The sequence below is a fragment of the Neodiprion virginianus genome, chromosome 2 (genome assembly GCF_021901495.1).
Source record: "Neodiprion virginianus isolate iyNeoVirg1 chromosome 2, iyNeoVirg1.1, whole genome shotgun sequence".
Taxonomy (NCBI): domain Eukaryota; kingdom Metazoa; phylum Arthropoda; class Insecta; order Hymenoptera; family Diprionidae; genus Neodiprion; species Neodiprion virginianus.
Window position 1 is genome coordinate 38,704,433 of NC_060878.1, and position 24,527 is coordinate 38,728,959.

At 38.1% G+C, this 24,527-nt stretch overlaps 6 protein-coding genes across 17 annotated transcripts in view; 3 read left to right on the top strand and 3 right to left on the bottom strand.

The window, feature by feature from the left end:
- Window positions 1-239: 239 nt before the first annotated feature.
- Window positions 240-4,363, bottom strand: LOC124298217 (ras-related protein Ral-a). Of its 5 annotated transcripts, none has more exons than XM_046749931.1 (6): window positions 4,223-4,361; window positions 3,168-3,293; window positions 2,248-2,456; window positions 1,731-1,905; window positions 1,060-1,176; window positions 240-350 (listed from the first exon to the last, which is right to left on the bottom strand). In XM_046749931.1, exons 2-5 carry the CDS (start codon window positions 3,270-3,272, stop codon window positions 1,060-1,062), a joined length of 606 nt encoding a protein of 201 aa, XP_046605887.1. In that variant the 5' UTR covers window positions 3,273-3,293; window positions 4,223-4,361; the 3' UTR covers window positions 240-350. The 5 variants fall into 5 exon arrangements, with proteins under 5 accessions (XP_046605887.1, XP_046605889.1, XP_046605890.1 ...); XM_046749933.1 differs by lacking the exon at window positions 4,223-4,361 and adding an exon at window positions 4,080-4,101; XM_046749934.1 differs by lacking the exon at window positions 4,223-4,361 and adding an exon at window positions 3,991-4,075.
- A 142-nt stretch (window positions 4,364-4,505) lies between these two features.
- Window positions 4,506-9,251, top strand: LOC124298215 (GATOR complex protein MIOS). Its single transcript, XM_046749928.1, has 14 exons — window positions 4,506-4,996; window positions 5,101-5,298; window positions 5,422-5,712; window positions 5,831-6,058; window positions 6,160-6,321; window positions 6,527-6,708; window positions 6,828-6,961; window positions 7,035-7,148; window positions 7,332-7,698; window positions 7,850-7,988; window positions 8,068-8,206; window positions 8,297-8,504; window positions 8,591-8,799; window positions 8,980-9,251. Exons 1-14 carry the CDS (start codon window positions 4,876-4,878, stop codon window positions 9,065-9,067), a joined length of 2,580 nt encoding a protein of 859 aa, XP_046605884.1. The 5' UTR covers window positions 4,506-4,875; the 3' UTR covers window positions 9,068-9,251.
- LOC124298223 (replication protein A 14 kDa subunit-like) lies at window positions 8,830-10,112 on the bottom strand. The gene is made up of 3 exons (XM_046749942.1): window positions 9,892-10,112; window positions 9,561-9,747; window positions 8,830-9,392 (listed from the first exon to the last, which is right to left on the bottom strand). Exons 1-3 carry the CDS (start codon window positions 9,970-9,972, stop codon window positions 9,304-9,306), a joined length of 357 nt encoding a protein of 118 aa, XP_046605898.1. The 5' UTR covers window positions 9,973-10,112; the 3' UTR covers window positions 8,830-9,303.
- Window positions 10,113-10,173: 61 nt separating this feature from the next.
- LOC124298219 (transmembrane protein 222) lies at window positions 10,174-12,115 on the top strand. Its single transcript, XM_046749937.1, has 4 exons — window positions 10,174-10,481; window positions 10,638-10,848; window positions 10,939-11,069; window positions 11,213-12,115. Exons 1-4 carry the CDS (start codon window positions 10,357-10,359, stop codon window positions 11,289-11,291), a joined length of 546 nt encoding a protein of 181 aa, XP_046605893.1. The 5' UTR covers window positions 10,174-10,356; the 3' UTR covers window positions 11,292-12,115.
- LOC124298221 (uncharacterized) lies at window positions 11,334-14,157 on the bottom strand. 2 transcript variants are annotated; one of them, XM_046749939.1, is made up of 2 exons: window positions 14,104-14,157; window positions 11,334-12,688 (listed from the first exon to the last, which is right to left on the bottom strand). In XM_046749939.1, exon 2 carries the CDS (start codon window positions 12,683-12,685, stop codon window positions 12,233-12,235), a length of 453 nt encoding a protein of 150 aa, XP_046605895.1. In that variant the 5' UTR covers window positions 12,686-12,688; window positions 14,104-14,157; the 3' UTR covers window positions 11,334-12,232. The 2 variants fall into 2 exon arrangements, with proteins under 2 accessions (XP_046605895.1, XP_046605894.1); XM_046749938.1 differs by lacking the exon at window positions 14,104-14,157 and adding an exon at window positions 12,951-13,062.
- Window positions 13,484-24,527, top strand: part of LOC124298213 (histone deacetylase 4) — a 106,479-nt gene continuing 95,435 nt past the window's right edge. For 5 of the 7 annotated variants that reach the window (XM_046749913.1, XM_046749915.1, XM_046749918.1 and 2 more), the window contains exons 1-2: window positions 13,485-13,802; window positions 16,617-16,838. In XM_046749913.1, the coding sequence (XP_046605869.1) occupies window positions 16,697-16,838 (142 nt within the window). In that variant the 5' untranslated portion in view covers window positions 13,485-13,802; window positions 16,617-16,696. Of the gene's footprint in view, window positions 13,803-16,616; window positions 16,839-24,527 lie in introns of all 7 variants that reach the window. The other 2 variants (XM_046749921.1, XM_046749917.1) reach the window with 2 other exon arrangements.

Sequence of the window (24,527 nt, forward strand, 5' to 3'; positions counted from 1 at the left end):
GGCATTTATCATGTATTGTTGAAAACATTACAGCCACTAATGAGTGTAAAAATTACAGCTGCACGAATTGCATCAAATATTCATTTGAAATGGTATAAGCAGATGTCAGGGCCAAATGATTATTATCCCTTTTTGAAGAAATGTGAAATATCTTCATGCCATGGAACAAAGGAGCTATTTATATTATTATACCTCGCTAAGAGATACGCAGCAATGATTTCAAATTATGATCATTTTTGAATACGTTAAAGTAATATGCAGCAACTTGGTTTCTTCTTCCGTTCACCCCCCTCCCCCTGATTTTCTTGAGCCTTGCGTGCAGCTATTGCTCGCATTAGGTCAAAGAATACCTGGAATTATCATTCTTTCAATTTTATAAACTACCAAACAAAAATGTTATTGTGTAGACAAGTTTTAAGTAATTTAAATGGTAAGAATTATTTGAAAGTCAGGTGATATTTCTGTCTGGCAGATAAGTTGGTAAATTTAAGAATTATGTTGCTTGAATTAAAGTTTGACAGATGTAAATAAATAATATTATCACTTTGGATCAAAGTTAAGCAGCTATTAAATTCAACTTTCTAACATTAAGAAGCATTCTATTTACAAAAGCTGTACTTTTTGAACATAAATTTTAAGCAAAACTGAATAAAAATTTAACAAAGGTAAAAGAAATTTACAAATCAGCTACAGACATTAAATAATAGACTATTACATTTGCATCAGTACATGGAAAGATACGTTGAGCTGAATTCAATAAAAAAACGGAAGTAAGCAATATAGCATCGCAACAAGGTAACATCAAAATTTTTATGCGTATGAACCATTACAGAAATATTATGTTGAATTTTTATATCATATTATATAGTAAATTTTTGAAAGTTTCAAAAAACGTTTCCAAAATAAATAAGCATGTATGCTGTAGTTGGATTGCGATACATGTACTAATAGATTTTAGTTGTGAGTAGGTAAGTTTATGCAGAGGGGAAGACTGATGCACTGTTTATAGTATGAAAATACCATATGAGGAGAATAAAAGTGCGAGAGGAGATTGCCAACCTATAGAATAATGCACATCTTTTTCTTTCTCTTGGCACGATCCTTTCCACGGCCATTACTTGCAGATTTATCTTCGATCTTGCGAGACCTTATCTCGCGCATTAGGTCGAAAAATACCTGAAAATGCGCAAGAGATACTCTGTCTCAAGACTTGTAAGCATGAAGCAGATGCAGTCATACAATTTAAACAATAACTTTGCTGAAGTGTTTCATTGATGTAGATATTTGGTTTGTGACTTTTGTATGAAAACACAAATAAAAAACTTTCTGAAAACTTGAATACTAGAGTTCTCAAGTTTGCAACTCGTGTAGAACACATTCAGGTTACATTGATATAAATGCCACCAAACGTGTCCATATCTATTTAGTGCAGATGATTAAGCCACAAAATTCATGCAAATTTTATATAAACAAATTTGCTTGGCTGACAATAAGAGTGCGCAGCAAAATGTGAACATATACAAATTTAAGCCTTAGTTCTATAAACAGGGCACTGAAAGCAGTATCTGCAGCAATTGTGTTTACACTTTTTATATGTTTAAAACAAAAAAAAAAAAAATTATTTTTGCCAGTTACTTGACAGAACTGACCAAAAGAATAAAGTATGTTGGTTAAGCATACATTTTGCTACGAGAGCTCAATATCTTGACCAGGAAAAGTTTATAGCATACCTTGTCAACGTTTTCTCTTGTTTTTGCACTAGTCTCAACATAGGGAACACCCCACTGTTGCGATCTAGCTTGTGCCTCGGCTAGATTGACTTTTCGTTTTTCTTGAAGATCGCTTTTGTTTCCCACCAGCAGAAAGGGAATGTGATCGTCATTTTTTACTCTCAGAATTTGTTCCCTGTTGAGGAAATTGTTCATTGAATATCAATCAGTTGTAATCTGACACCAAATTTTTTTTCTATTCCAACTTGATAAGACACTGCTGCATGCAGTAACAGAATAATAATAGAGATAGCAAGAGTGAGTCTTCATACGATATTAGATACCCTAATAATATTTCGAAAGGCATAAATGTAGAAACAAGGGTCAAGAGGCAAGTAACAGCGCGGAGACAGCTGCCTTCGAGCTTACGATCAACCATATATTTATACTCTAACTGTTTAGAAATATGATGAAAATTTTCCTTTCCTTGATATTGAATAACACAACTATGGAGTTATATTAATATTTTTACTCTTACCTAAACTCCTGAGTGGCCTGAAAACTATCATCTTCTGTTATAGAAAATACGCAAAGAAAGCCTTCACCACTGCGGAAATAATTATCTCTAATAGCTGCATAATCTTCTTGACCTGCTGTGTCTAAAATATCTATTTGTACTTCCTCCGCATCCAATACAACAGTCTTCCTGTACGAGTCAGCCTTTGTTGGCTCGTAATCTTCAACAAACTAAAATGACACATGGTTGTAGATATGAATGACTAAAAATGCAAAATAAAGAGTTCCACAATTATATTGTGCAACAAGATAGGATCATTTGTGCTGTGAAACTATTGATTACTTGCAGTCGATAACAGAAATAGATTATGTTTCAACTTCGTTATTAGCAACTGACAATCACACAATGATTTTGAGGAAATTGGATCATAAGGTCTAAAAGAAATTTATCAACCCTTTTTTGGCCTTTCTTAACACAAAATTATGGGAAAGTGAAAGTGAAAACAAAATTTATACCCTAAAAGATCAAGTAAACAATATCCACAGCTATTTGATTGTTACTTTAAAATATTCCAAACTATTTCCCAGCCGTCAGAAAGCTGGGGTTCATTGCTGGATGGAAAGTTTTCTTATCGTGATTGGTACTGCTATCATGTTATTCAGAAAAGGACTGTAACGAAGTGTTTGTTACTCTATGCTGACCAACACTCTCAAAAATGTCATTTCAGATAAAGTTCCCGCTAACGTATTCATGTTTGGCATTATAAAAATCGATACAAAACAGTTTCTTTCGATTGTTAAGTTGAATAGTAACCTATTTACATTACACAGTGTTATACATTCGTTCCAAATGACTGAAATCAACTGAACCTTGTACTTCTTCAAATCTAATTAAAGTTTGAATGATAGCCTGATAAGGGGCTGAAGAAATCACCCACATACCTCGTCGTACATGAACTGTAGAGTCAGGGCGGACTTTCCAACACCTCCGCTACCCACCATTATGACCTTATGAAGGGCCTGTGTGGCGCCTGGTTTTTTAGACATTTTTGTATGTGGAATTTATATCTGAAATATTAATATCAGAATGTAAATGATGAAATTTGCACATTTAATAATATGTAATTGTTGATTGATTACGCGCATGTAGAACAGAATTTCCCATTATCTGGAGGAAAAAACTCAATACTTTATAAGCTATATGAACTACGCCTCCATTACTATAATAGAGATCTGAAAGATATGGAAATCCTATTGTCAGCATGGGAACCATGGGAGTAAGGTGAACAAGTGTTTACGTTTCTCGCATGCACTCAACACTCATTATTGTTGTTGTGTTTGATAATTTTTCTACTAATAAATAAAGACTTTACATTTATGTAAAATATGGGAATTTTCTTAATGTTGATTAATTAGGACACTGAAAATTTTCCTGTCCTCTCCCCTGAGATGTAAATGGAAATTTTACCAATTTTATCGCTGTCAATTGTGTAATATTTAACTATGAATATATGTAAAAACAATCAAACCACAACTACGATATTACGACATACTGTTAAATAATGGTCATCTATTAGAAAGTTTACAAATAATACATTGTTGATACGGGTATCTAATCGACTTTAATCTTGACGGAAAAATGAAACATTGTAATGAGGTTTAGTTGTAACAATATGACATTGTTGTTTGAAAATAGTTAATGCATCAAATTTGTTGAAATCATTATTACGCATTTAACACCAATTAGTACAGACTTGGAAATTACTTCGATCTCACAATAAAACATCAAGATTAAGGGCGTATTCGTAGGATGAATAACCAAAAGGCGTTGCCGCGCTGTCGGGTGCTAGTTACCAGAGGAAGTCAATATTCGTGTTTCATATATGGCAATGTTTCCAATTTATGAAAGTGTACCGTTATTTTACGGATGCAGGTTTAATCGGCGAATCTCTTGGGGGTATGATTGCAAAAATAACAACAGAAAAATGATTAATTACCTTCAAAAATCGGTCAATCGCAAAGCCCGACGTATCGAACGCTCGCATCCGTGATCCGTCACGCGCTGGTTCTTTATCGAGCCGTTAAAGCGCCAACACATGGCGCTGCTGAGTGTTGAAAGTCGTCTGCTTCTGTCACTCGATCTGTCACCGACTCAGTTTCGGTGCTTTCCCAAAATTCAAAGCTATTGATTATCCCACAGAATATGCTCACAGTTAACTACTTTCAGATGTTGTGGTGAAGTAAAATATTTGATTCAAATTTTCTTCACCGCTCTTCACTAGCAGAATCATCACTTTTCGAAAACGACTTTTCGCTTGCGAAATAGTTTCGCGCACGCGCAGATCGCTATTTGGATGCGCTAATGGACAAGTACGGCGCAACAAATTGCGTTGAGGCTATGTTGTCCCGAAATCGGTAGATTCACTGTGATTGTTTTTTTACGCTATTTATCGGATTGTTCAAACGTATAATGGAACCAATTTTGGACGTGCAATAGCCGCCACAATTTACCGTCGGAAAACAAATGTTCCGCCGGTGATAGAGGTTTAGTTTTAACATCATTAATTATCGGAGAAACATATTTTACTGATGTAAACAAGACGACCTGGTCGTACACGAATTTTAAATTAACCTACAATATTATTTGACAATGAGTAGCGTTAAGTTAGAAGTTCAGTGGTCATCGATACACCCAAATAAATTCATTACTTGGGGCACCGAAATATGTTTATACGAAGTTACCCAAATCAAAGATAGTGTCAGGCCTTCTTGTGAGTAGAGACCCAAAGCATATTACAAAACACGTATTGTTGTTACTTCTTGAATATCGCTTTGTTCGGTGTTTATATTTTATTAACAAAAGAATTATTTGCAGGTATTAAGATCTCTGACTCTACAGTCGCCCATTTATTGGCAACGAACACAAACCATCACTATGTTAAATGCATTGATATTTACACCCAACCTGAGCCTGACATTCTATTGGCAGTTGGGCAAGCGAATGGTAAAGTTGTACTAACTACTTTTGGCCCAACGGCATTCGACTCTCTTGGACTTACTGGCAAGGAACTTGGTAAATGAAATTCACCAATAATTGTTCTGGAAGTTGTATGCATTTTCTTCTCTTTTTAAGTTATACGGTATAATATTTTAGCTTGCTTTTTGCTTCTAATCATATCCGTGATCACTTTGCTAGCTCCGAGGCATGCAAGGCAATGCAATACGGTTGCATGGAATCCGGTAGACCCAAATTTAATAATTTGTGGCTTGGATAAGCACAGAACGGATTCTTCCGTTTTATTATGGGATGTCCTGAAAAGTCCAACTGGATCGCATCACCACAGTAACATGCAGGCAGAATCTGTCAGACCTATAGCAGAGGCTGGAGTCTCTGAAACAGCACATTCCCTCGCTTGGTTCCTTAACGAACCAAGATGTTTGGTTGTTGGAATCAATAACAAACATTTAAAGATTATTGATTTTCGAGGTAAGACATTATGGTACTGGTGGTTATTAATTAATTTATTGCCAATGAAGGATAATTGGAACTTCTGCCTTTTATTTGTGTTGATTCAAACATCTTTTTGTATTAATCATCTGTTTAGATTGTGTGAAGGTAGTGAACTCAACGCCAACAAAAGCAGTGTACAGTTTGTCAGTAGATCCTCATAACAATTATCACTTAGTTTCCCATATTGAAAATCAAATTCTTATATGGGACACTCGTTACTTTGAAAAACCGATATTAACCCTACCGCAGAGCAGACAAGTGACTAAAGTACTATGGTGTCCTTCAAGGCATAACCTGCTGGGATCTCTGCAGAAAGACTCTGGTACAGTGAGATTTATCATACTTAAATGGCTAAATGAAACAAAGTGGTTCAACTTGTTCATTAATGGTGAAATGTATTTTCATTAATCATTGACCACACAGGATCTTTGCATCTTCACGATGTACAGCATTGTGGGCTTGGTGGCGGCGAGGAAACAGAGCCAGGCGCTTTAGAAAGAACTGTCGCCCCACCATGGTCTAGTCCTACAAGTTTTTCATGGCATCCGACTCACGCGAATAGATTGTTGGCTATATCGCAACAAGGTGTGTGCAGTTGATTTTTTTTTGTTTTCGTATCTCTTACATATTACCATGGAGTACGAGGGGACGAATTTTCCATACATGGTCGCAAATATAAGTCTATTGTACAGTTTCGTCTTCTTTCAAGCTAGGTGTAATGCTCGATTTAGAACTAATGCAGCTTATAATTATACATCATTACTATTCCTAAGTCATTTGCATATTTCAGGTTTGACGGACTACACTGTTTTTGAAAGAATTACTATCAACTGGTCAACTAAGTCATATCTAGCATGGAACCATGCTTCAAAATCATTCAAATACATTTATAGCACCGACAACATATACAAATCCTTGAACGATATTTCACTGCAAACGAAAAGTCGAGCCATGCGAGACTACGGCCTTCTGGTTAGTATAGGATGATTGTAACATGGACTTGTTAAAACTACACATCTTCATAGAACGATTTAAGAGAATTAATTCTGATATATTTAAAATTGTAATAGTTAATTATATTTTTCACTAAGGCCGAACTATCGCAAAATGGAGAGCTAGCTGAAAATGATACCCTGAAAAATTTATGGCAATGGCTGTATTTGAGTCGTTCTTTAGTGGAAGATGGAACAATATGTAGCCCAGACAATAAGCACCCAGGTGTCAGGTAAACTGATATTTTCTTTGGCTTATAGCCGTACTGTTAGATGCTCTGATAATTACTTTGAAACTCTCCATAGAACTGTTCTGAAACTTGATGGACAGCAGACTTCTACTAACGGTTTCATTAAGTCTGAATTAGTGCTTCGACTGTGGGCTGACATTGGGTCAAATCACAGTGCTAAAATATACAGGTAAAGAAAACCGAGGTGTCATAATTCCGAAAATATGAATTATGTGTTTGCTCAATACACTTTAAGCTTATGAAGTACAAAAACAAAAATATTCTTTATCAACGAAATGATTCATCGAACAATATCCTCTATTATGCTAACAATAAGTATCTTTGATTTGCCAAAAATAAATGTTTATCACAGGTCACCTGACCGAGATAAAGCACTTCAATTGTGTGGTTGGAGATTTGATAAAGAAACGAACGCTCCTTATAATAATGCATTTTTGGAAAGACTAGAGAGGGAAGGAGCTTATCCTAGAGCTGCAGCCATCTCTGTTTTCAATCTTGGACTGAGGCAAGCCATAGAAATATTGAATAGAGGGGCGGACAAAATGTCACTAGCAACAAACTTAAATATCGTTGCTATGGCTTTGTCAGGCTTCTCTGAAGATAGAAATAGTATGTGGCGGGAGCTTTGCTTAAAGTCTAGATCTCAATTAACTGACCCATATCTCAGAGCAACATTTGCATTCCTCACTGCTGACAATGATTCGTATGAAAATGTTTTGGTGAGTAAAGTAATTTTTATGATTTATTTGTTAGATGACCGTAGAATCTTTTATGATGAATTACTGAATATTTCTCACTGCAAAAATGAAACGGATAGATGTGGAAAAGTTTCATTCATCTGTAATAATCGTCACTAATATATTTTTTCAGAATGAGAATGGAATGGCTGTTGAGGATAGAGTGGCATTTGCGCTCATGTTTCTATCTGATAGTAAATTACATGAATATTTCAAAAAATTGACTCAAAAATTAACTGATGATGGTAACTTAGCCGGGATTCTGATTACTGGTTAGTAATTAAACGAGTGTTGAAAATTAATTTCAAAAAACTAAATTTAAAATGCTTTGAACTGTATGTGCTACTTCAGGGGCTAGTTCAGACGGGATACAGTTACTAAATAGGTACTTAGAAATCACTGGTGATGTCCAAAGTTGCAGCCTAATCGCCATTCGAGCTCTGTCACCGAAATTGCTTCAGGACAATCAAGTTCAAGTTTGGATTGCAAGGTAGTCTATCTTGTAGCTAGTAACACGAAGAAACTACGACTTTTTGTTAGAGAATAATGAATTGCCTAACCAGAATCAACTGTTCTGCAGCTATAGAACGCTTTTGGATGCTTGGAAAATGTGGAATCAAAGAGCACATTTTGATATAGCGATGCGAACTTCAACGAATGAGAAACCTCCACAACAAGTATACATATCTTGCAATTTCTGTGGCAAAAGTATTTCGGCTTATATGCAGGGGTTAAGCAGAGCTAGAGGACCATTTGCCAGGCTTGGGAGTACGTCCAACAAATTGAAGGTAAAAGTTTAGTTCACAATTTCTGTGTTTGTGTAATCCCCGTAAATTTCTTGCAAAAACCAACGTGGCTTGTGATTTCTTTGTAGATGTCTTCGTGTCCTAGCTGTCGCAAACCTCTACCCCGCTGCGCGATCTGTCTCATGCACATGGGTACAGCCAGTGGTTTACAAACAGGAGGGACCACACCAAATAGAGGGGAGGAGGATAGTAAACTAACGGAATTTAGTAGTTGGTTTACTTGGTGTCAAACGTGCAGACATGGTGGACACGCCAACCACATCACGCACTGGTTTAGGTGAATTTTTACAATGTAAATTTAGTTGAATTGTTGTACATTGAAAAAATCAGTTTATTCATCAAAATCGGTGAGTGGCACACGTGGTTCCTACCATTTATTACATCGAACAAAATGCATGGAATGGAATTTTAGAGAGAAAGTTTTTACATTGCTCTAAACAGACAAATTATATTTCAGAGAGCATTCGGAATGCCCTGTAACATCTTGTACGTGCAGATGCTTTTCACTAGATGCATCTTGCAAGATCGGAGTTGGGGTTGTATAATCTTTCTACCATAATTTTAAATTGTAATAAACGATTATTTAATAGTATTTCGTTCACCAATTATACTTATTTCTTTCACTTAATTATCATTTAGAATATTTCTAAGCCTTAAAGGTTGAGCTTCAACTTCAGCGAAGTATACTGAAAAAAGTGAGAATATTCGAATGTGTTGAAGGTGATATACTTGACAGTGAAAAAGAAAACTTATATTAGTGGGGCGTGAGAAAGTTAAAATTTCATAAAATGGTATTCGTTTCAGACATTTTCCATTTGTTGCTACCCAATGTATTGGAGAGTAAGATGAGGTCATTGTACTGTTCCGAGTCTGAAAAAATTTCAACTTATATTCTTTTTTTCAAGTTATAAACAACTAGAGAATTTCCATTGTACTTTTTCAATGCCAAAACATATAACATCAAGCAAAATCATATACAATAGCATAGACATACATGAGGAGTAGATTTTACGAAATGATGTATCTGTGATAATTTACCAAATTTTTCCGTCATCTCATTTGGGAAGCGAACGAAGTTGCTACAGGAGATGGATGACTTAGACTGTACAGTACCATGAACTTCGATGTAACCTTCTAGGTGGCTGTCGATGGGTTCCGAAAGAGAAACTGTAATAATCATATTGTCACTGGTTTTTAACTCCATACTTGTTCCGCTAGGATTTATCTGAAATAAGAGATACCAAATTGTTGACAAAAATCGAGGTAAGAAAAGGCGAGGCGTAGTATCATGTGAAACTACGTAAACGTAAATTTGACGTCAGCCGCCTACCATAACATAACCTTGATAGGATTATGATTCTTTTCTCACCTTGTTAATGGATCCAAGTAAGATGATCTGATCACCGATGTGCTGGGAAACTAGCTGTCCGTTGATACGTTTCTTGATCATGATTCACTAGCAAATTCTGCGACTCCTGAACGGTTCAAATTGGCCGTAGTTTCTCAATTTCTGGCGCGTGGGAACACAGCGAATCAATTGCGGATGGCGCGAAATAAAGCTCTATGAAACACGATGAAAGTTGAGTATCGGTAAGTGACGCACTTGACCTTTGCAGTAACGTGCATCTGTTGTTGTTACTCCCGAAGGGAAGAAAAATCAGATTTGAGTAATTGGTGATGCATTTTATTGAAAAAAACCAATTCTTTCTAATTTTGAAAACATAACTGTTGTCGCATCATATTCATAGTCGTTGTGTTGAAGCCACCGTGACACTAGCTGTCAAATGGTGTGCACAACATTGACATATACTTCGCGTTTCGTGAGGCGTGAATTATGAAAGATTCATTTGAGCCGTCATCACCGGTGTCAAATGACTCGTCGACGATGGATCTTGTCGTCGATCACCCCAGAACCAGATACCCATTCTGTATCGTTTGGACGCCTATACCTCTATTGACGTGAGTAGCCAAGATAACATAACCTCACTTTGCATCAATCTACCAAATTAATTTTACCTAACTGTGCTCTAAATATGGCAATCTGCAAGGAATATACCTGATTACATGTATATTAATAATTACAAATATTCCTGACGAGTTTTTTTTTTTTTTAAGTTACTTTTTTCCAGTTATCGGTCACATGGGAATTGCCACTTCGACAGGAATCATAAGAGATTTCGCTGGTCCATATTACGTTTCAGAGGATAACATGGCATTTGGGAAACCAACAAAATATTGGCAGCTAAATTACAATAACGCAAAAGGTGGCGTTCAGGGTTGGGATACAGCTGTGTGTGAAGCCAGCGACATTTATAAAACACGAATGGTGAGTCAAGACTTTTTGTGGATTTTATGATAGATCACATTTAGAGAAATTTAACAAGCAGATCAAATTTATACTTATTATTTACTTCAGCACAACCTTTGCTGTGATAACTGCCATTCTCATGTCGCGACTGCGTTAAACTTGATGTCCTACAATGATTCGAGACAATGGAATATGGTAAAACTAGCATTCCTCATGCTTCTTCACGGGAAGTATGTCAGGTAAGATTGATTTGTCTCTTTACATCTCTCAAAATTCGTTGAAAAAATCAATGAACATTCATTGTCAGCTATAAAATTTAAAAAATCAAAGTTACTCAAATTTTGGCTAACATGGTATCATTAAAAAATATAAAATATTACAGTTTTTACGCATTTGTGAAGACTTGGCTGCCATTCGTCATTCTTGTTACAATAATCGTCAGTTTCTGTATGTTTGTGTAAATATAATTAGGGGTATGTATTAATAGAATAATACTCATGGACTGATTCCGTAATTGTGAATTTTCTATTTGATTATACAGATATGGCCTGTAGTTATGAATTGTACATAAATTATTATTTATTCTTTATCTAATCGTTGCAATATACTCTCAATTCTTACCCAAATGCAAATAAGAAAATTGGGCAGTTTCGATAATTCTGTGAACAAAACTAATTAATATTTGTATATTTGATTGAATAAAAAAATAAAAATTAACTGAGTTGAAAAAATTCTGAACCAATATTGGCAATAGCTTATGCTATTCAGTTAATCCCACCAGGTTGGTAAACATTTCTCAGATTTTGAGCGATTCAGAGCAAAACATGTCAAGCATAATTACACCATTATTTTTTTTTCAAACAAGGTGTATCACAAGTCTCATAGTTGCCTTTTGTTATTTGGTATTACCTGTCAGTTATAATGTTATATTTTGATAGTATTTATGTATATAAAATTAACTTAATTAGATCCTTTAATTAAAACAACGTACAAACGTCTAAATGAACATGGCATCTTTCTCCTAAGTTTTGAAGCTCGACAAACATAGTATTATGTGGATAAGGTAAATGTACAATAATAACATTTTGAATTATAAAATTCATAAATTAGGTCCGCACCGAATGTCGTACTGTAAAGACCCAAAACTGTAGTAACATTATCGTTTACTTGAGAAATTAGCATGAATGTGTGTTTTCAATATGTTTTGCTTATTTATCCACGACTTGAAAAATATAGAGGGTTTACCTGTAGTTGCCACTGTATACAGGGGCTGGTATCTACTAACTTTTTGTCAGAAAAATATAACCTACCACAACGCCTGTCAGTATATTACAGTAAATTTGCATTTCTTATCAACAGTTCACATTATTACACCTAACAGAGCAGTAGAAAACGAGGTTTATTAAATTCCCGATTCAGCGCTGTCTATCTCATTAATGACACTTTTCTCAAGGGCAAAATCATATATGATATCATCGCCATTCTCTATTCTCAATATATACGATAAAATTTCGTTTACTCTGTTTTTGTCTATTTCAATATCATCGTTTAGATTGTCCTCCAATTGTTTGCATAATTTAAAAGGCAATCCGTTGAGTATATTTTGGATCGGTTCTATACTTTGGTTCGGCGGCGCTGCCGCAGGCATCGATGGTGGGTATTGCGGGATAGTGTTGATATTCGGATAAAGGGGCCCTGGCGGGCCATTGAAGCCGTCTATCATTCCTGGCCTTGGCTGCTGATCCTCTTTTCGTTCTACAAATATAAATCCGTCTCCTTGACCCGCAGACGGGTCCTCATCTTCGGGAGTATCCGGAGGTGAATCCTTCTTCTTTTTGCCAAAAAACCAAGACATTTTCTGCAATATAAAGATCGGACTTTTTGTATTGTATGGAAATGAAAATTGAAGCATCGAGGTAAGTGACAGTGATTCACAGTGGAGACGGGTAAAAATTATTCCGTCAAGTGATTTATGATACACGAGCCTTTGAAAAAATGACCGATATAAATGACCGATATTGCGATAACTAGTTACTGTCGAGGCATATTTGAAAATGGAATGGAACAGTGATTAGTCATCAGGTAGAATACTTTAGGAAGCGAAAGGCCACCGAACTCACAATTGTTCGCAATCTGGGTACATCGTAATAACAAAAGGATCGCATACATAAATTTGTTTATCTGGATGAAGTGTTGCAGGCAAAACGCAGACTGTTGCATATAAATATGAATACTAAAAACTGACATTACGCCATACTCACGTGCAGGACTTTAAAGTAAATATAAAAAAAAACGAATTAGCGTACAGCTTGTCGGTTTTGATAACTGACCATACTGCGGTTGGCTCTGGACAACTAATCGGCTTATATTATCAACAAAATTTATATTACGTTCAATTTATTCCACTAACTAGGACTCCGACATGTCAAGGTACTTAGTTCAACTGCAAGCCGTTGGCGGCGCTGAAACCGACCCCGTCGATTATACGGCTGAGGTCAAGCGAGCGATCGACGTTTACAGGTTAGAAAAAAACGTCTCCGATATCGAGATAAGTATACGGAGTGAATAGGGGGCAAAGAATGTGAAAGAATGTAAATTCCTCGTCCCTGAAACCAGCCGCCTGTATTATTTATTACCACGCATGCGCGCCGCCCGTCTCTCCCCGTTGTTCGTCACGCGAGTTTTCACGATCGCGTCGCCGTCAAACATCCCACGGGAAGATGGAACTGCTGCGTAGTTTGTGAAACCGCAGCGAGGTAGCATCGCGGTCGCATTGTTTTTGTGCCCGCTGTCCCTGTGTTGTACAACCTACATGCCTACGTAGGATTCGCTTAGTGGGACGGAGGATGATTCCTCTGTATATTGTTTGTGGGACCTGTTAAGCTGGTGATTAGCAAGTTGGATCTGTGTACAACTAGTTTGTGATCGTGTACAAACTCCGGTATCGTGGTTACGGCTCGTCGCTAAGTGAGGTAGGTCGAAACCGTCGAAACACCCGAAATTGACAGGTTCGCGATCCCCCCGGGGTTCCGTGCCCGCGTACAAGTGTTTCAAGTCTATTACTGCGTTCTTGGACGATCACGGATCAACCCATCGCCGCGTTCTATTGTTCTCCACCCCGCTTAGCGAATCGGCGTCAACGGCGATCGTTCATCCCTTCCAAAGTGTCTTCAAACCCCCCCCCCCCCCTTCCCCTCGCCCGCGAGGTCGGATCATTCTACTCCGAATTCTATCCCTAATCCTCGTTTGTTTCGCGTTGCTGTTTTGACTAACCCGCGACACTGGCTGCCGCTCGGCTTGTGTTTTAACACTTGTTAACTCGGCGCTGCTCGTGCTCTGCTCCTCGTACTCGATCTCCCGCCGTACGGCGTAACCCCCGTCATATTACCCGGCAGCCCCCCTTTCGTAGGAATGTGCACCAGTCATTGGAATGCAGACGGTGCCCGCGGACCAATCACGACGCTCCAATTTATCCCAGACTCCTGGCCGTAACGCAGTCTTTTCTCAAAACGTGACTAGGTACTCGCGTCTCCCTTTTATTTACATTTTTAATCGCTTCCTTCCTTTTTTGCAAATCGACTCTCCGCCAGCGTAACTCCGCGAATTCGAGCCTCTAATATCGGCCTGCTTATTGAAGATTACAAAATTTCTCGGTCCAGTTTCGTTTTCACGCATCACCTACGCGTCTCCGGTATAGATTGAATATCCATTGTACTTTATACGGTGGTTTGTTGTTGTTCATCGTCAGTTCTTCGTTTGCATTCGGATCGTCGCGGCGGATTGTATTTGTGCTTGCGGTGCGTAAACACAAATATGATAATAATAAATGCACTCCTTATCAACGCTCCTCGCTCACTCGTGTATATTTTATTCCATGCATCGCGGTTGCATGCCGACGATAAATGCAGCCTGCGCTCTCTCTACGTCACAGGTCAACAATTTCCTTCCACGCTCGTCGTTCGGTTCGGCCGACGCGCAGCTTACGATATAAAAAAACGCGTATCGTAAACCTCTCGTTACACAATTCCATCGTACTTTCGTACCATCGCAATACCGTGTTTTTTACGCAAGGAACTCGAGACGACGATTATCGAAATACCGGCTACTTCTCTTTCGACAAGTGTATATAGTTGGAACTCCGCACGGCGGATTGTGCGATCAACTTCCTGTGCCCCTTGTTTTTTCCCTCCTTTCTCTATTTATAGACTTGTATACACGTGCCGCACGCATACGCGTACGATCTATGCAAATACGTACATATACATCTCGATCGGTTCATTGTCAGTCAGCTGCCGCACCTATTTACACACATACACACACACACACGTGTAATAGCCTAAGCATAGTCGCGTGGTCACTTCGATTATCATCGAGGTAATGCATCGTTTATTACCTGTAGTTATCAGTTATTCGATCGTCATTACGGTCGTCGTAATATCGAGCGCACGTGTAATAATATCCTGTTTCAACTGTTTGCTTCTTAAAAACTTCCTTCCTAAGTAGCCATATCTAACGTATACATCTCAGATAGACTCCAGTGCAGGCTCGAATCTCCGCGACCTTGATGCACTTGTCCGCTGTTCCCCTAACGTAACACCATCGGCCATCCCAGAGCCTGGCGTTCTTCCTTACCGACCGAACCTCCCCGCTCTCCTCCATTGATACGGACATTCTTTCTCCTCGATCGATCGCACGGGAGAAGCCGTTGTTTACAAACAATCGTCGATATATCATTGATTTGATCGATCAATTATCGTTCCTCGGACTCGGTGTACGGCGGCAGAATTTTTATCCTTTTCTTTCTGCGCGAGAAGGGGGATGGGGGGAGATATAAAGCCTTATCCGAGAAGTTTGCCAGTTTGTTATCGCATCAAGATGTACACATTTTTAAAACCTGCGAAGAACGGCAATCCGGGAGATCGTGTTACAGAATTTAAAACGTGAATCGGAAAAGTTGATCATGTACAAGTACACGCAGACGCACGCGTTTTGCGTATATCTTTGCCGTTCCCTCAGCAGCCGGTTTGTGCGGAAATAGGCCAGGAAAGACCCAGCGATCATTGGAAGAACCGACGAATCGCGTGTCTATTTTCATTTCCACGGTTTGGTCCATAGGTGCGTTCACACGCGTATTTATTAATAGACCGACGTGTCAATGTTCCGATGTATTTTACGCGTACGTACGTACATACTATACCCAACGCAGCTACGCCAGAATTATCGTCAAATCTGAGGAATCGAGGTGCAGATTCATTTCCGCGCGAAATAAATTTAACCAACGAACGAGTCCCGTACTTGCTATCGCGTGTTTAGGACATAATACGAACAGCATAGTGTGCGCGATATAAACGAGTGGGTATAATTGCCGGAGCGCGTAGTCATAACTAGTATAATTTCAGCGATTTAATCGATTCGGAAGTACAGGAGGATCCGCGTTCCATGTTCTGGCAAAGAGAATTATAGGCACACGATGTTTCATTCGTCACTATTTTAACAACGAGTCGATTCGAGGCTGAGAATGAACCATTTATCATCCACAGGCTGCCATTCCTCCACCGTTGAGTTTATCGGAACTGAGCTTCGATGTTCACGTTAAAACGCGAGTGTTTTTATTCAAGAATCTTTGAAATAATCTTCCCGTTCTTCGATCCGCCTTCGCTCTCCGGCATAAACCGCTTACAAACGTCGCTTCTTCTTCTTTCTCATTTTTGTAACAACGTTGATGTTGCGAAAAGCGCAACATCAACGTCTTCGTTCGAATTTCTATACTTTTCCTTGTCTTATAGTACAGAAACTAACCGCGAACACACGCGACGACGATAAAGAAACAAAGTGTGCCGGTGGACGGATGAGTTAGGGATGTTAAATGCAGTGCGAAGTGGACTTTCGAACGAACAGAATGTCTAGTGATCACCCGCCGCCGCCGCCACCGCCGCCGCCGTTGACGTTGCCGCCTCCACCCCCTACAACGACGACGACGACGACGACGATGACGATTGCAGTGGAAGGTGAGAATCTCACATCGGACGATTACGTTTATCCCTTTTATTCTCACTGCTCGATATTGTTGACCTCAAGTTCCTCGGTAATCTTCGAACGAAAGATAAAGACAGGAAAAGAAATCCAATCAGTGTACTACACGTACTGGTGTTTGTATATACGAGCAAAGATTTATGCTCCTCTCTCATTCATTCCGATCGTTCTACGCTTCAATTTCATTAATTAATCCAATTCTTCGATTATTACCAGAGCCAAGGTTGAGTTTGCGGGGGGGGATTTCCCGAGAGAAACACGTTGTACGGTTTTGTGTAAATTATTTATTTTGCCTTCTTCCGTTATATTTATAACTCGTTAGGTAACGCAGTCGCCGAAACCATCTCGCTTAATTTTTTTCTCTTTTTCACACCTTCTCTAATTGTTTTTTTCGCATAACTGACGTAATGAGAATTCTACGGTGTGAGAAAAGAAAACAAAACAAGCAAAACTGTCAACCGTTTTGACTGCCGTTGTAGCGTATTTGCTACGATGACGAAACGGCTATTTAAAAAAATATATATTTTCTTCAATTTCAATTTAAAAATTCTGATATAATTTGAAAAATAGTAACGCACTCCGAAGAATGTGTTCGCTGAATAATTTCATTTCACAAACTTTTTATTTTGGGTGTGAAAATTGAAAGAAATCTATTTTTGACAAGTGTGATTGTTCGAACATTTTGATAGAGAAAAATGATTTTCTTCAACGGGAATGACGCTTGGCCGTTAAAGGATTAAATAGGTGGAGAGTATAATAACCGAGATACCTAATTCAACTCTGCGCGGCCGCCTGCTGCAGTCGTCTCGTTCTGGTATAATAATTAATACTCAAGGTTTCAATCGCGCTGCTTAACCACAGTGTATTTTATTGTTATACATTATTAACTCTGTCGATAAATTCAAGGATCAATTAACAATAATAAGTTTCTATTTATAACGGTGGTTGCACCCTAATGCGACTTAATTTCCTCTTGTACCGTTGGTACGTCTGATCGTGACACGTTTCGTTAATGAGTCCTGTATAACAATGTGCAATACGATTCAAAACCTATAGTCACAACGGCGAGTTGTTTCACCCGCGTACGATGATTGTTTTACTTTTCGAAATAATCGCTATCAAAACGTTCCAAATTTTACCGATCGATTGATTAAATTACACCTGTATAGTTCGGTCAAGGCATTTCATCACGCTACACATCACTCTGTATTAAGTACATATTTGCGTATAATTCGACCTGCGAGTTTACGACGAGAACTTAAACTCTCATTTGTATATTGTAGGAATAATGTTGGTTGTTTTTTTTTTTTTTTTACAATTAGATTAATTCGATATGCGTTAGGAAAAGTATCGGTACCAAAAAGTATTCTATGATTCATCTACCGCTTGGCTCATTTTAATTATATGTATATGCATGAAGCTGGAATTGTCAACGTTATTTTAATGATTCACGTTTCGGACGAAATCGTTGTTTATCAGTTTCAGGAATTATAACAAAGAAACATATAGTGCATTCCCCGTCAACTCGGCTACGTTTCTTTATTTTTTTTGTCATCTCGGATCTGTTCGATAATTGGTTGTACAGTAGTACTACTTGAAGTTACTCTCTGTGAATTTGTTCAGATTTTTTAAATTCATCACGGAAGTTCGAAGTCTGACGAAAAACAAGTCCAGTAGAAAAGAGTTTTGTCTTTACGCGAACTATTCAATGCAATATGTGTTATATTTCTAACGGCATCGGAAAGGCTGTTTTCAGCGCAAAGAAAAAAAAAAAAAAAACATGGAAATAATTTCTTTCTCTCAATTCGACACCTCTGACGTTACTGTAAATTTTACAGGGTATTTGGCGGTGTATCGAGAACTGGTAGAAAAAATATTTCATTGAAAAAGGTGAACGAAGGTACATCCGATTTCCTCTTTTCCACAAACTATTTAACGCGATAATCGGCAATAAATTGACGCGAATGAATCGACGCGATGTTTCGTTACGCTAACGTTACTAACCTTAGCCTCATAATTTTATACCATCTCGCAACGAGTTTATTCTAAATATAATATTACACGTTTACGCGGTCAGAGTCGGTTTCCTATACGGCGATAACGATGACGACGGCGGTGATATTTCATGCATATACGGGCGTAGAATTGTCATTTCATGTGAAACTTCGTGTTAGGCGAACGTTTAAATAATTCACGTGCAGACACCGTGCTCGCCAGGCGATTCCTCATCAACTTCGAATGCTTCGTCGGCTGCACTTCTATTTTTAGACACACTTGCACGCATCCCACCTCCCCCGTCTTTATACATATGTGCGTATGTATAATATATGCATGTTACGCGTTTTATAATAACTTGAGCTGCACCGACTTTATACTTACACACACCGTTTAAACCACACATGCATATATGTATTGTATGGCTGTGGGCAGGTAGTTTAAATGCACATATTTCCACGGTTTTCTTTCTCTCCGTCTATTTTTATTTTTTCACGCATATAGTTACGTACTGCGTATGCATATATATGTATGTAACATGTTTTATCTGTGAGGTGTACGCAGAAAACTGTAATGTCCGGAGCTTGCAAGATGTACCCGTCTTAAAAATCGTACAAACAAAAACAACAAGAGCAATAAAAGTCTGAGATATAAAATTGATTTTACATTTAAAAAGACATGACGAAAATCGTTCGTCGTACGCGTTGCGAATTTACGTGAGAAGGTAAAAGAAAAAAAAAAGAAAATAAACAAATAAACATAAGTATTCGTTATCAATCTACTAAGGCAGATATGTTAATAAATAACTTTGACGAAAGAAAAAAATCTTCCAAAGGAGCTCGAGTTGTTAAATATTAATGAGTTCAGACGTAAGAAATCATTTTTCCTAACGATTAATCGTTATATTTGATGAATATAACTAATTCAACTGATAACGAATGCTCGCTGCTGTCCATAATATGATTATTACACAGCGAATGAGAATTTTTGTAGTATCCGTAATTTTCTTTTCGTTTCTTAACTTCGCAACCTATCGACAAGTTATTAACGTCGTTGTTCTTGTTTCGTTCGTTCGTTCGTATCGTTCTCACACCTACAATTATTTTACCGTGTAACTCGGTAGCAATTAGCGGATTTTAATTAGCGCAAAAAAATCACCGAGGGATGGGGCAGAAAAAAAAAACAAAAAAAAAAAAACCACACGACCGCAAAAACTCGGAGAAGGAAGAGGTGAATTAGCGAAATGTCAAAAGTTAGATGACGCGTAACGAGGTTCGGCTGGTGTTTTCGGCATCTGTTGATACGTATAACACGTCATGTATGTACGTCGTATAGTAATATATGAATGAAACGGTCGCGTCGTTACGTAAGTCGGCGGAAAGTAGAAGTGGGAGGAGGTGAAGAAGGAAGGAAACCCTTGACGTTTCCTCCGCTTAATTTACTCCGCTTTGCCGTAACACTTCTCGCCGAGTTTTCCCTGCCATGTTACTCCAACGCCTCCAGGATACGAATTTAGCGAACGATCTTTGGCGGGTTTCCACGTATGAATGGGAGTCCTGCTGCCGCCGCCTCGGCGCAATTCTCTTTCTTTGCGGTTCGTTGGATGGTGTTACGAAATAACCCTAGTCTCAGACGTTATCGTTGTTGTCGTTATTGCGAATGGTTGTTGTACAGGATTTTTCCCACAACAATTACACCGTACGTAACATATCTGTAATAAGAATTGGCGACGAAATGTCGAAGTTTTTATCGTGCTTATTTTTATTTTCAGTTTTTTTTTTTCTATTTTTTGTCAAATTTCTTTACTCTTCTGACGATATTATACACACTCTTGTTTCTTAACATCCCCCCCCCCCACCCCCACCCCTCGTCCAATATCCAACGCTATTATTATACCGGAAATACCGTGCCAAGTTTTTAAAATAACTCCTGTCTCGTTCAGTCGCGGATTCCATCGATGTACACATGTAACGTATGTATGCGCATAACTATATTGCACATACATGAGTATATTACACATGCGCGCAGGTGCGACGCCAATGATTTATTTTAAAAAACGGTGAACAATATTTCACATCATTTAACGAACGTCGTCGTTTTAAATATATGTACGACACATCACGTAGGTGTGTGTAATAACTTTACATGAAGGTATGCAAAACTTGCAATATCGAGGACTGGGTGAATTAATTCCAATACCTGCTTCTAGTTTTTGGGGATGAATTTTTATTTTTTTTCCGCCATCCAGATTGAAGTTTATGTCGTTGTTTTATATAAATATTATATATATATATATATGTACACACACACATGTATAATATATATGCATACATACGGTGGAGTAAAGTTATTGGCGCTGAGAATAGATTAATCGCGGGTGGGTGCAGGAATTGTAGCCCCCCCTCCGAATTAACGGTTCATAAAACCCACATCGTAACATCTGCGTTGACGTACGATATTCTTAGGTGCCCACGAAAATAACGACAAGGACAAGCCCGTTACGAGGAAGGTGTCTATATAGCTTCTACATTTACATTTATACATACCTACATACATATGTATATTATACATCTATATATACATACGTAAAATCGTACAAGTGTAAAAACGGCAACGCGTTGTAATGTTAAAAAAATTTAATTCATTGTTGAATTTTCCTTTAGTCTTACAATTAATTATATAAATTTCAATTAGTTTTTGGTACACGTACGTACGATATGATCATTGTGCTTGATCAGGGAAAGTCAGGAAAGCGAGGGAAAAAGTTTGGAATTTTTTCGCGGTGGTATGCGAAAGAAAAACGAACGAAGCTTCCCCCACGAAACGGCGAAATTCTAAGAGCAGTATTAATCCACGTGCTCGTTTCCACGTTACATGCACCGTTGGACGGATAATGAGAGTACTTTTCAATACCGATTCGTTCGAGGTATTATTTGTCAGATACAACTGTTATTTCGGATTTTTCTCAGGAAAAATGTGTAATCGCGGTCAGGGAAAGTCAATTCATCAAACTTGTCGAACCTGACGATTATTGCGAGATATTGAAAATTTAATTTTCGGAACAAATCGATGACCAATAAAATTACTTTTGCAAAATTGCAAATTACGTACGTCAGGTACGTACTTGTATTGTATTTATTCGCTGCTGCTGTCGCACATGCGTCGGGGAAACGACGAATGAGAAATTGCCGAGGAAATTGCTTGTATACATATAGATATACACACACACACATATATGTAGGGGTTGGAATCTCGACGGCAGTCGCGGTGTCGCTGGTGATCTGTAGCCGGCGATGTTTGTCTACTTGTACTTGTCAACGTTCGCGATCGGACGTATTATTATATACGTTGGCCAGTAAGTAACAACAATGTCACGTCTTGTAACCCTCTTCGCCATTTGCATATAACTGTACCGAGTACACGTACTATACATTGCATGTAACAGAGTCGGTACATAATAATAGTTATAATAATAATAACGATGGAAATAATACTACTAGTAATAATATTACGCTGCGTAACTACAATTATGTATTTAATACATATATATGTGTAAAATATGAAAAATAAAAATCAGCAGATTTTTTTTTCATACGTTTCACTTTTTCGTTTTTTTTATTTTTATTTTGCCAATGAAAAACAATTGCAAATGGTGAAATGGTTCCGAAAAATTTGCAAAAAAAACATTTCAACAATCTGGTGTGACGTGTGAAAATGTTTTACCAACCATCCATGATAAAATCACTTGAGTTTCTAATTTTTCAAACCTTTTATTCTCAAAGTTTAAAATTTTCGATATCTGAGACGTGATTTTCCTGAATTTTACACAAACGTTTAAATTGTGTCGATCGATGAAGTTGTTTTAAAAAATAGTAGAAAATTCAAATCGAGTTATAAAAAAAAAAGGAAAAACACCGAGTGCCTTTCAAAGTGAGAACAGTCGTAAAAAAAAACGCGAGTCCAATCCGAGAGGTCAAGGGTCAGACTCAGATCGAAATGGTATTACGATATATACACACACGCACACATACACACGTATATATTGTCACTAACCACGCGTGTATTACGTATCATGATAACATTGCTATCCGTATTACAGTCGTGTATACAATTCCTCGTCGATACGATGCGTGCGATGCGATCGGGAGTTTGGGCGGAATAATAGGAAATTTTCCCTTCACGCTTCAGGCTTGCCGGTGTTGCAGCAGTGCACGTGTTAATTTAATTAACACAGACTCGATTAGTCGCTGATCACATGCGTTATGCCCTGCTCTACGTTATCTGTATAAAATACGTATAACCTAGTGAGAACGAATTGCCGTTACCTACGGAACAACGTTGCAGCGCACGTGCGCTAAGAATTATATCGCCGTATATACATCGGCTCTGTTACGTACATTTTAAGTACATTATGACTAGTCGGTTGATTCGCCTCGCATGATTTTGTCGAGTGCGAGACGTGCAGGTTGTAAAACAACATTTTAGCTTTTATTAAATAACAATAATGGAGAGGAAAAAGAATATCGGTATGCAGAGAAAATAATGAAGGTCTTATCGCAAACAAATCTAGCTTATCAATTATTAATTGTTATTTTTTATATAATTATACATACAGTTGCTTCGTTCGACGGTTTCACTCTACAATCGTGTACAAGTATACGCGTATGCTTGTATTATATACATATGCATGTGTGTTTGTTACGTATCGATTGGTTTATTTTCGAGGCGCGTAACGTATCTTTCTACTTTTCAAAGATGAAAATTTCAACCTTGTTAAAAAAAAACAGACGGAAACTAGTAGGATTGTTGATATCTCCGCAGATTTTATCAGCCACAATTTTCGCTCGTCGAATTCCGGGTTAGCCGTTCACGTAAAAAAGCTCACACATCCTTAGCTCAAGTTCCGTTCTTGAATTCTGACAGTGTGAATGGATGAACGATGAAACGAATAAATTAATGAACGAATGAACGACGTGTGGGCGAATGAGTGAGTTAGCTAACGAGTGAATAATTAATTCAATTTAATTAATGAAAAAAATAAATGATTAAATAAATGAGTGAGTAAATGACTGAATGAACGAATGAACGAATGAACGAAGGAATGAGTGATTTAGTTATCGAATGAATAAATGAGTACATAGTCGAGCGAACGAACGAACGAATTGATTCCAGCTGCCTCGACAGCCTCGGCAAGAGCCTTGGCTTTTTCCTCGGTCTGCGAAACGCCAAAGGCCTGTAAGTTCGCGAAAAGCGAGGTATTTCGCACTGCGACACTCCGAGCAAACTCTCTTGTAGACCTCCCAGTCTCTCCTTGTCGAGGCGTGGTCCAGCGTTGCGATAATCCCGTTTAAATCCGAGGGATAAGACTGACTGATTGTGAGAACGAGGCGTCGAAGGCGTAACTCGGATTAGCCGAAGCTCGATTTCAACGCGCAAAGCCGAGAGAATCGCCCCGGAATCAACGTCGCGCGGATTCCGCATAGCTGGGACGCCGTATCACCGGAAGTTCGATACCGCCGTCTGTACCGCGGATGAAACAATACGCTCATTTTTAACGCGGGTTCAACGAACTAATGTTTGTTATACGCGGCTGTATTCAGGGAGCTACGTACGTTACAATTCGTATTGCATCGTGTATAATAATACAATTTTGTTACCAATGCTGACAG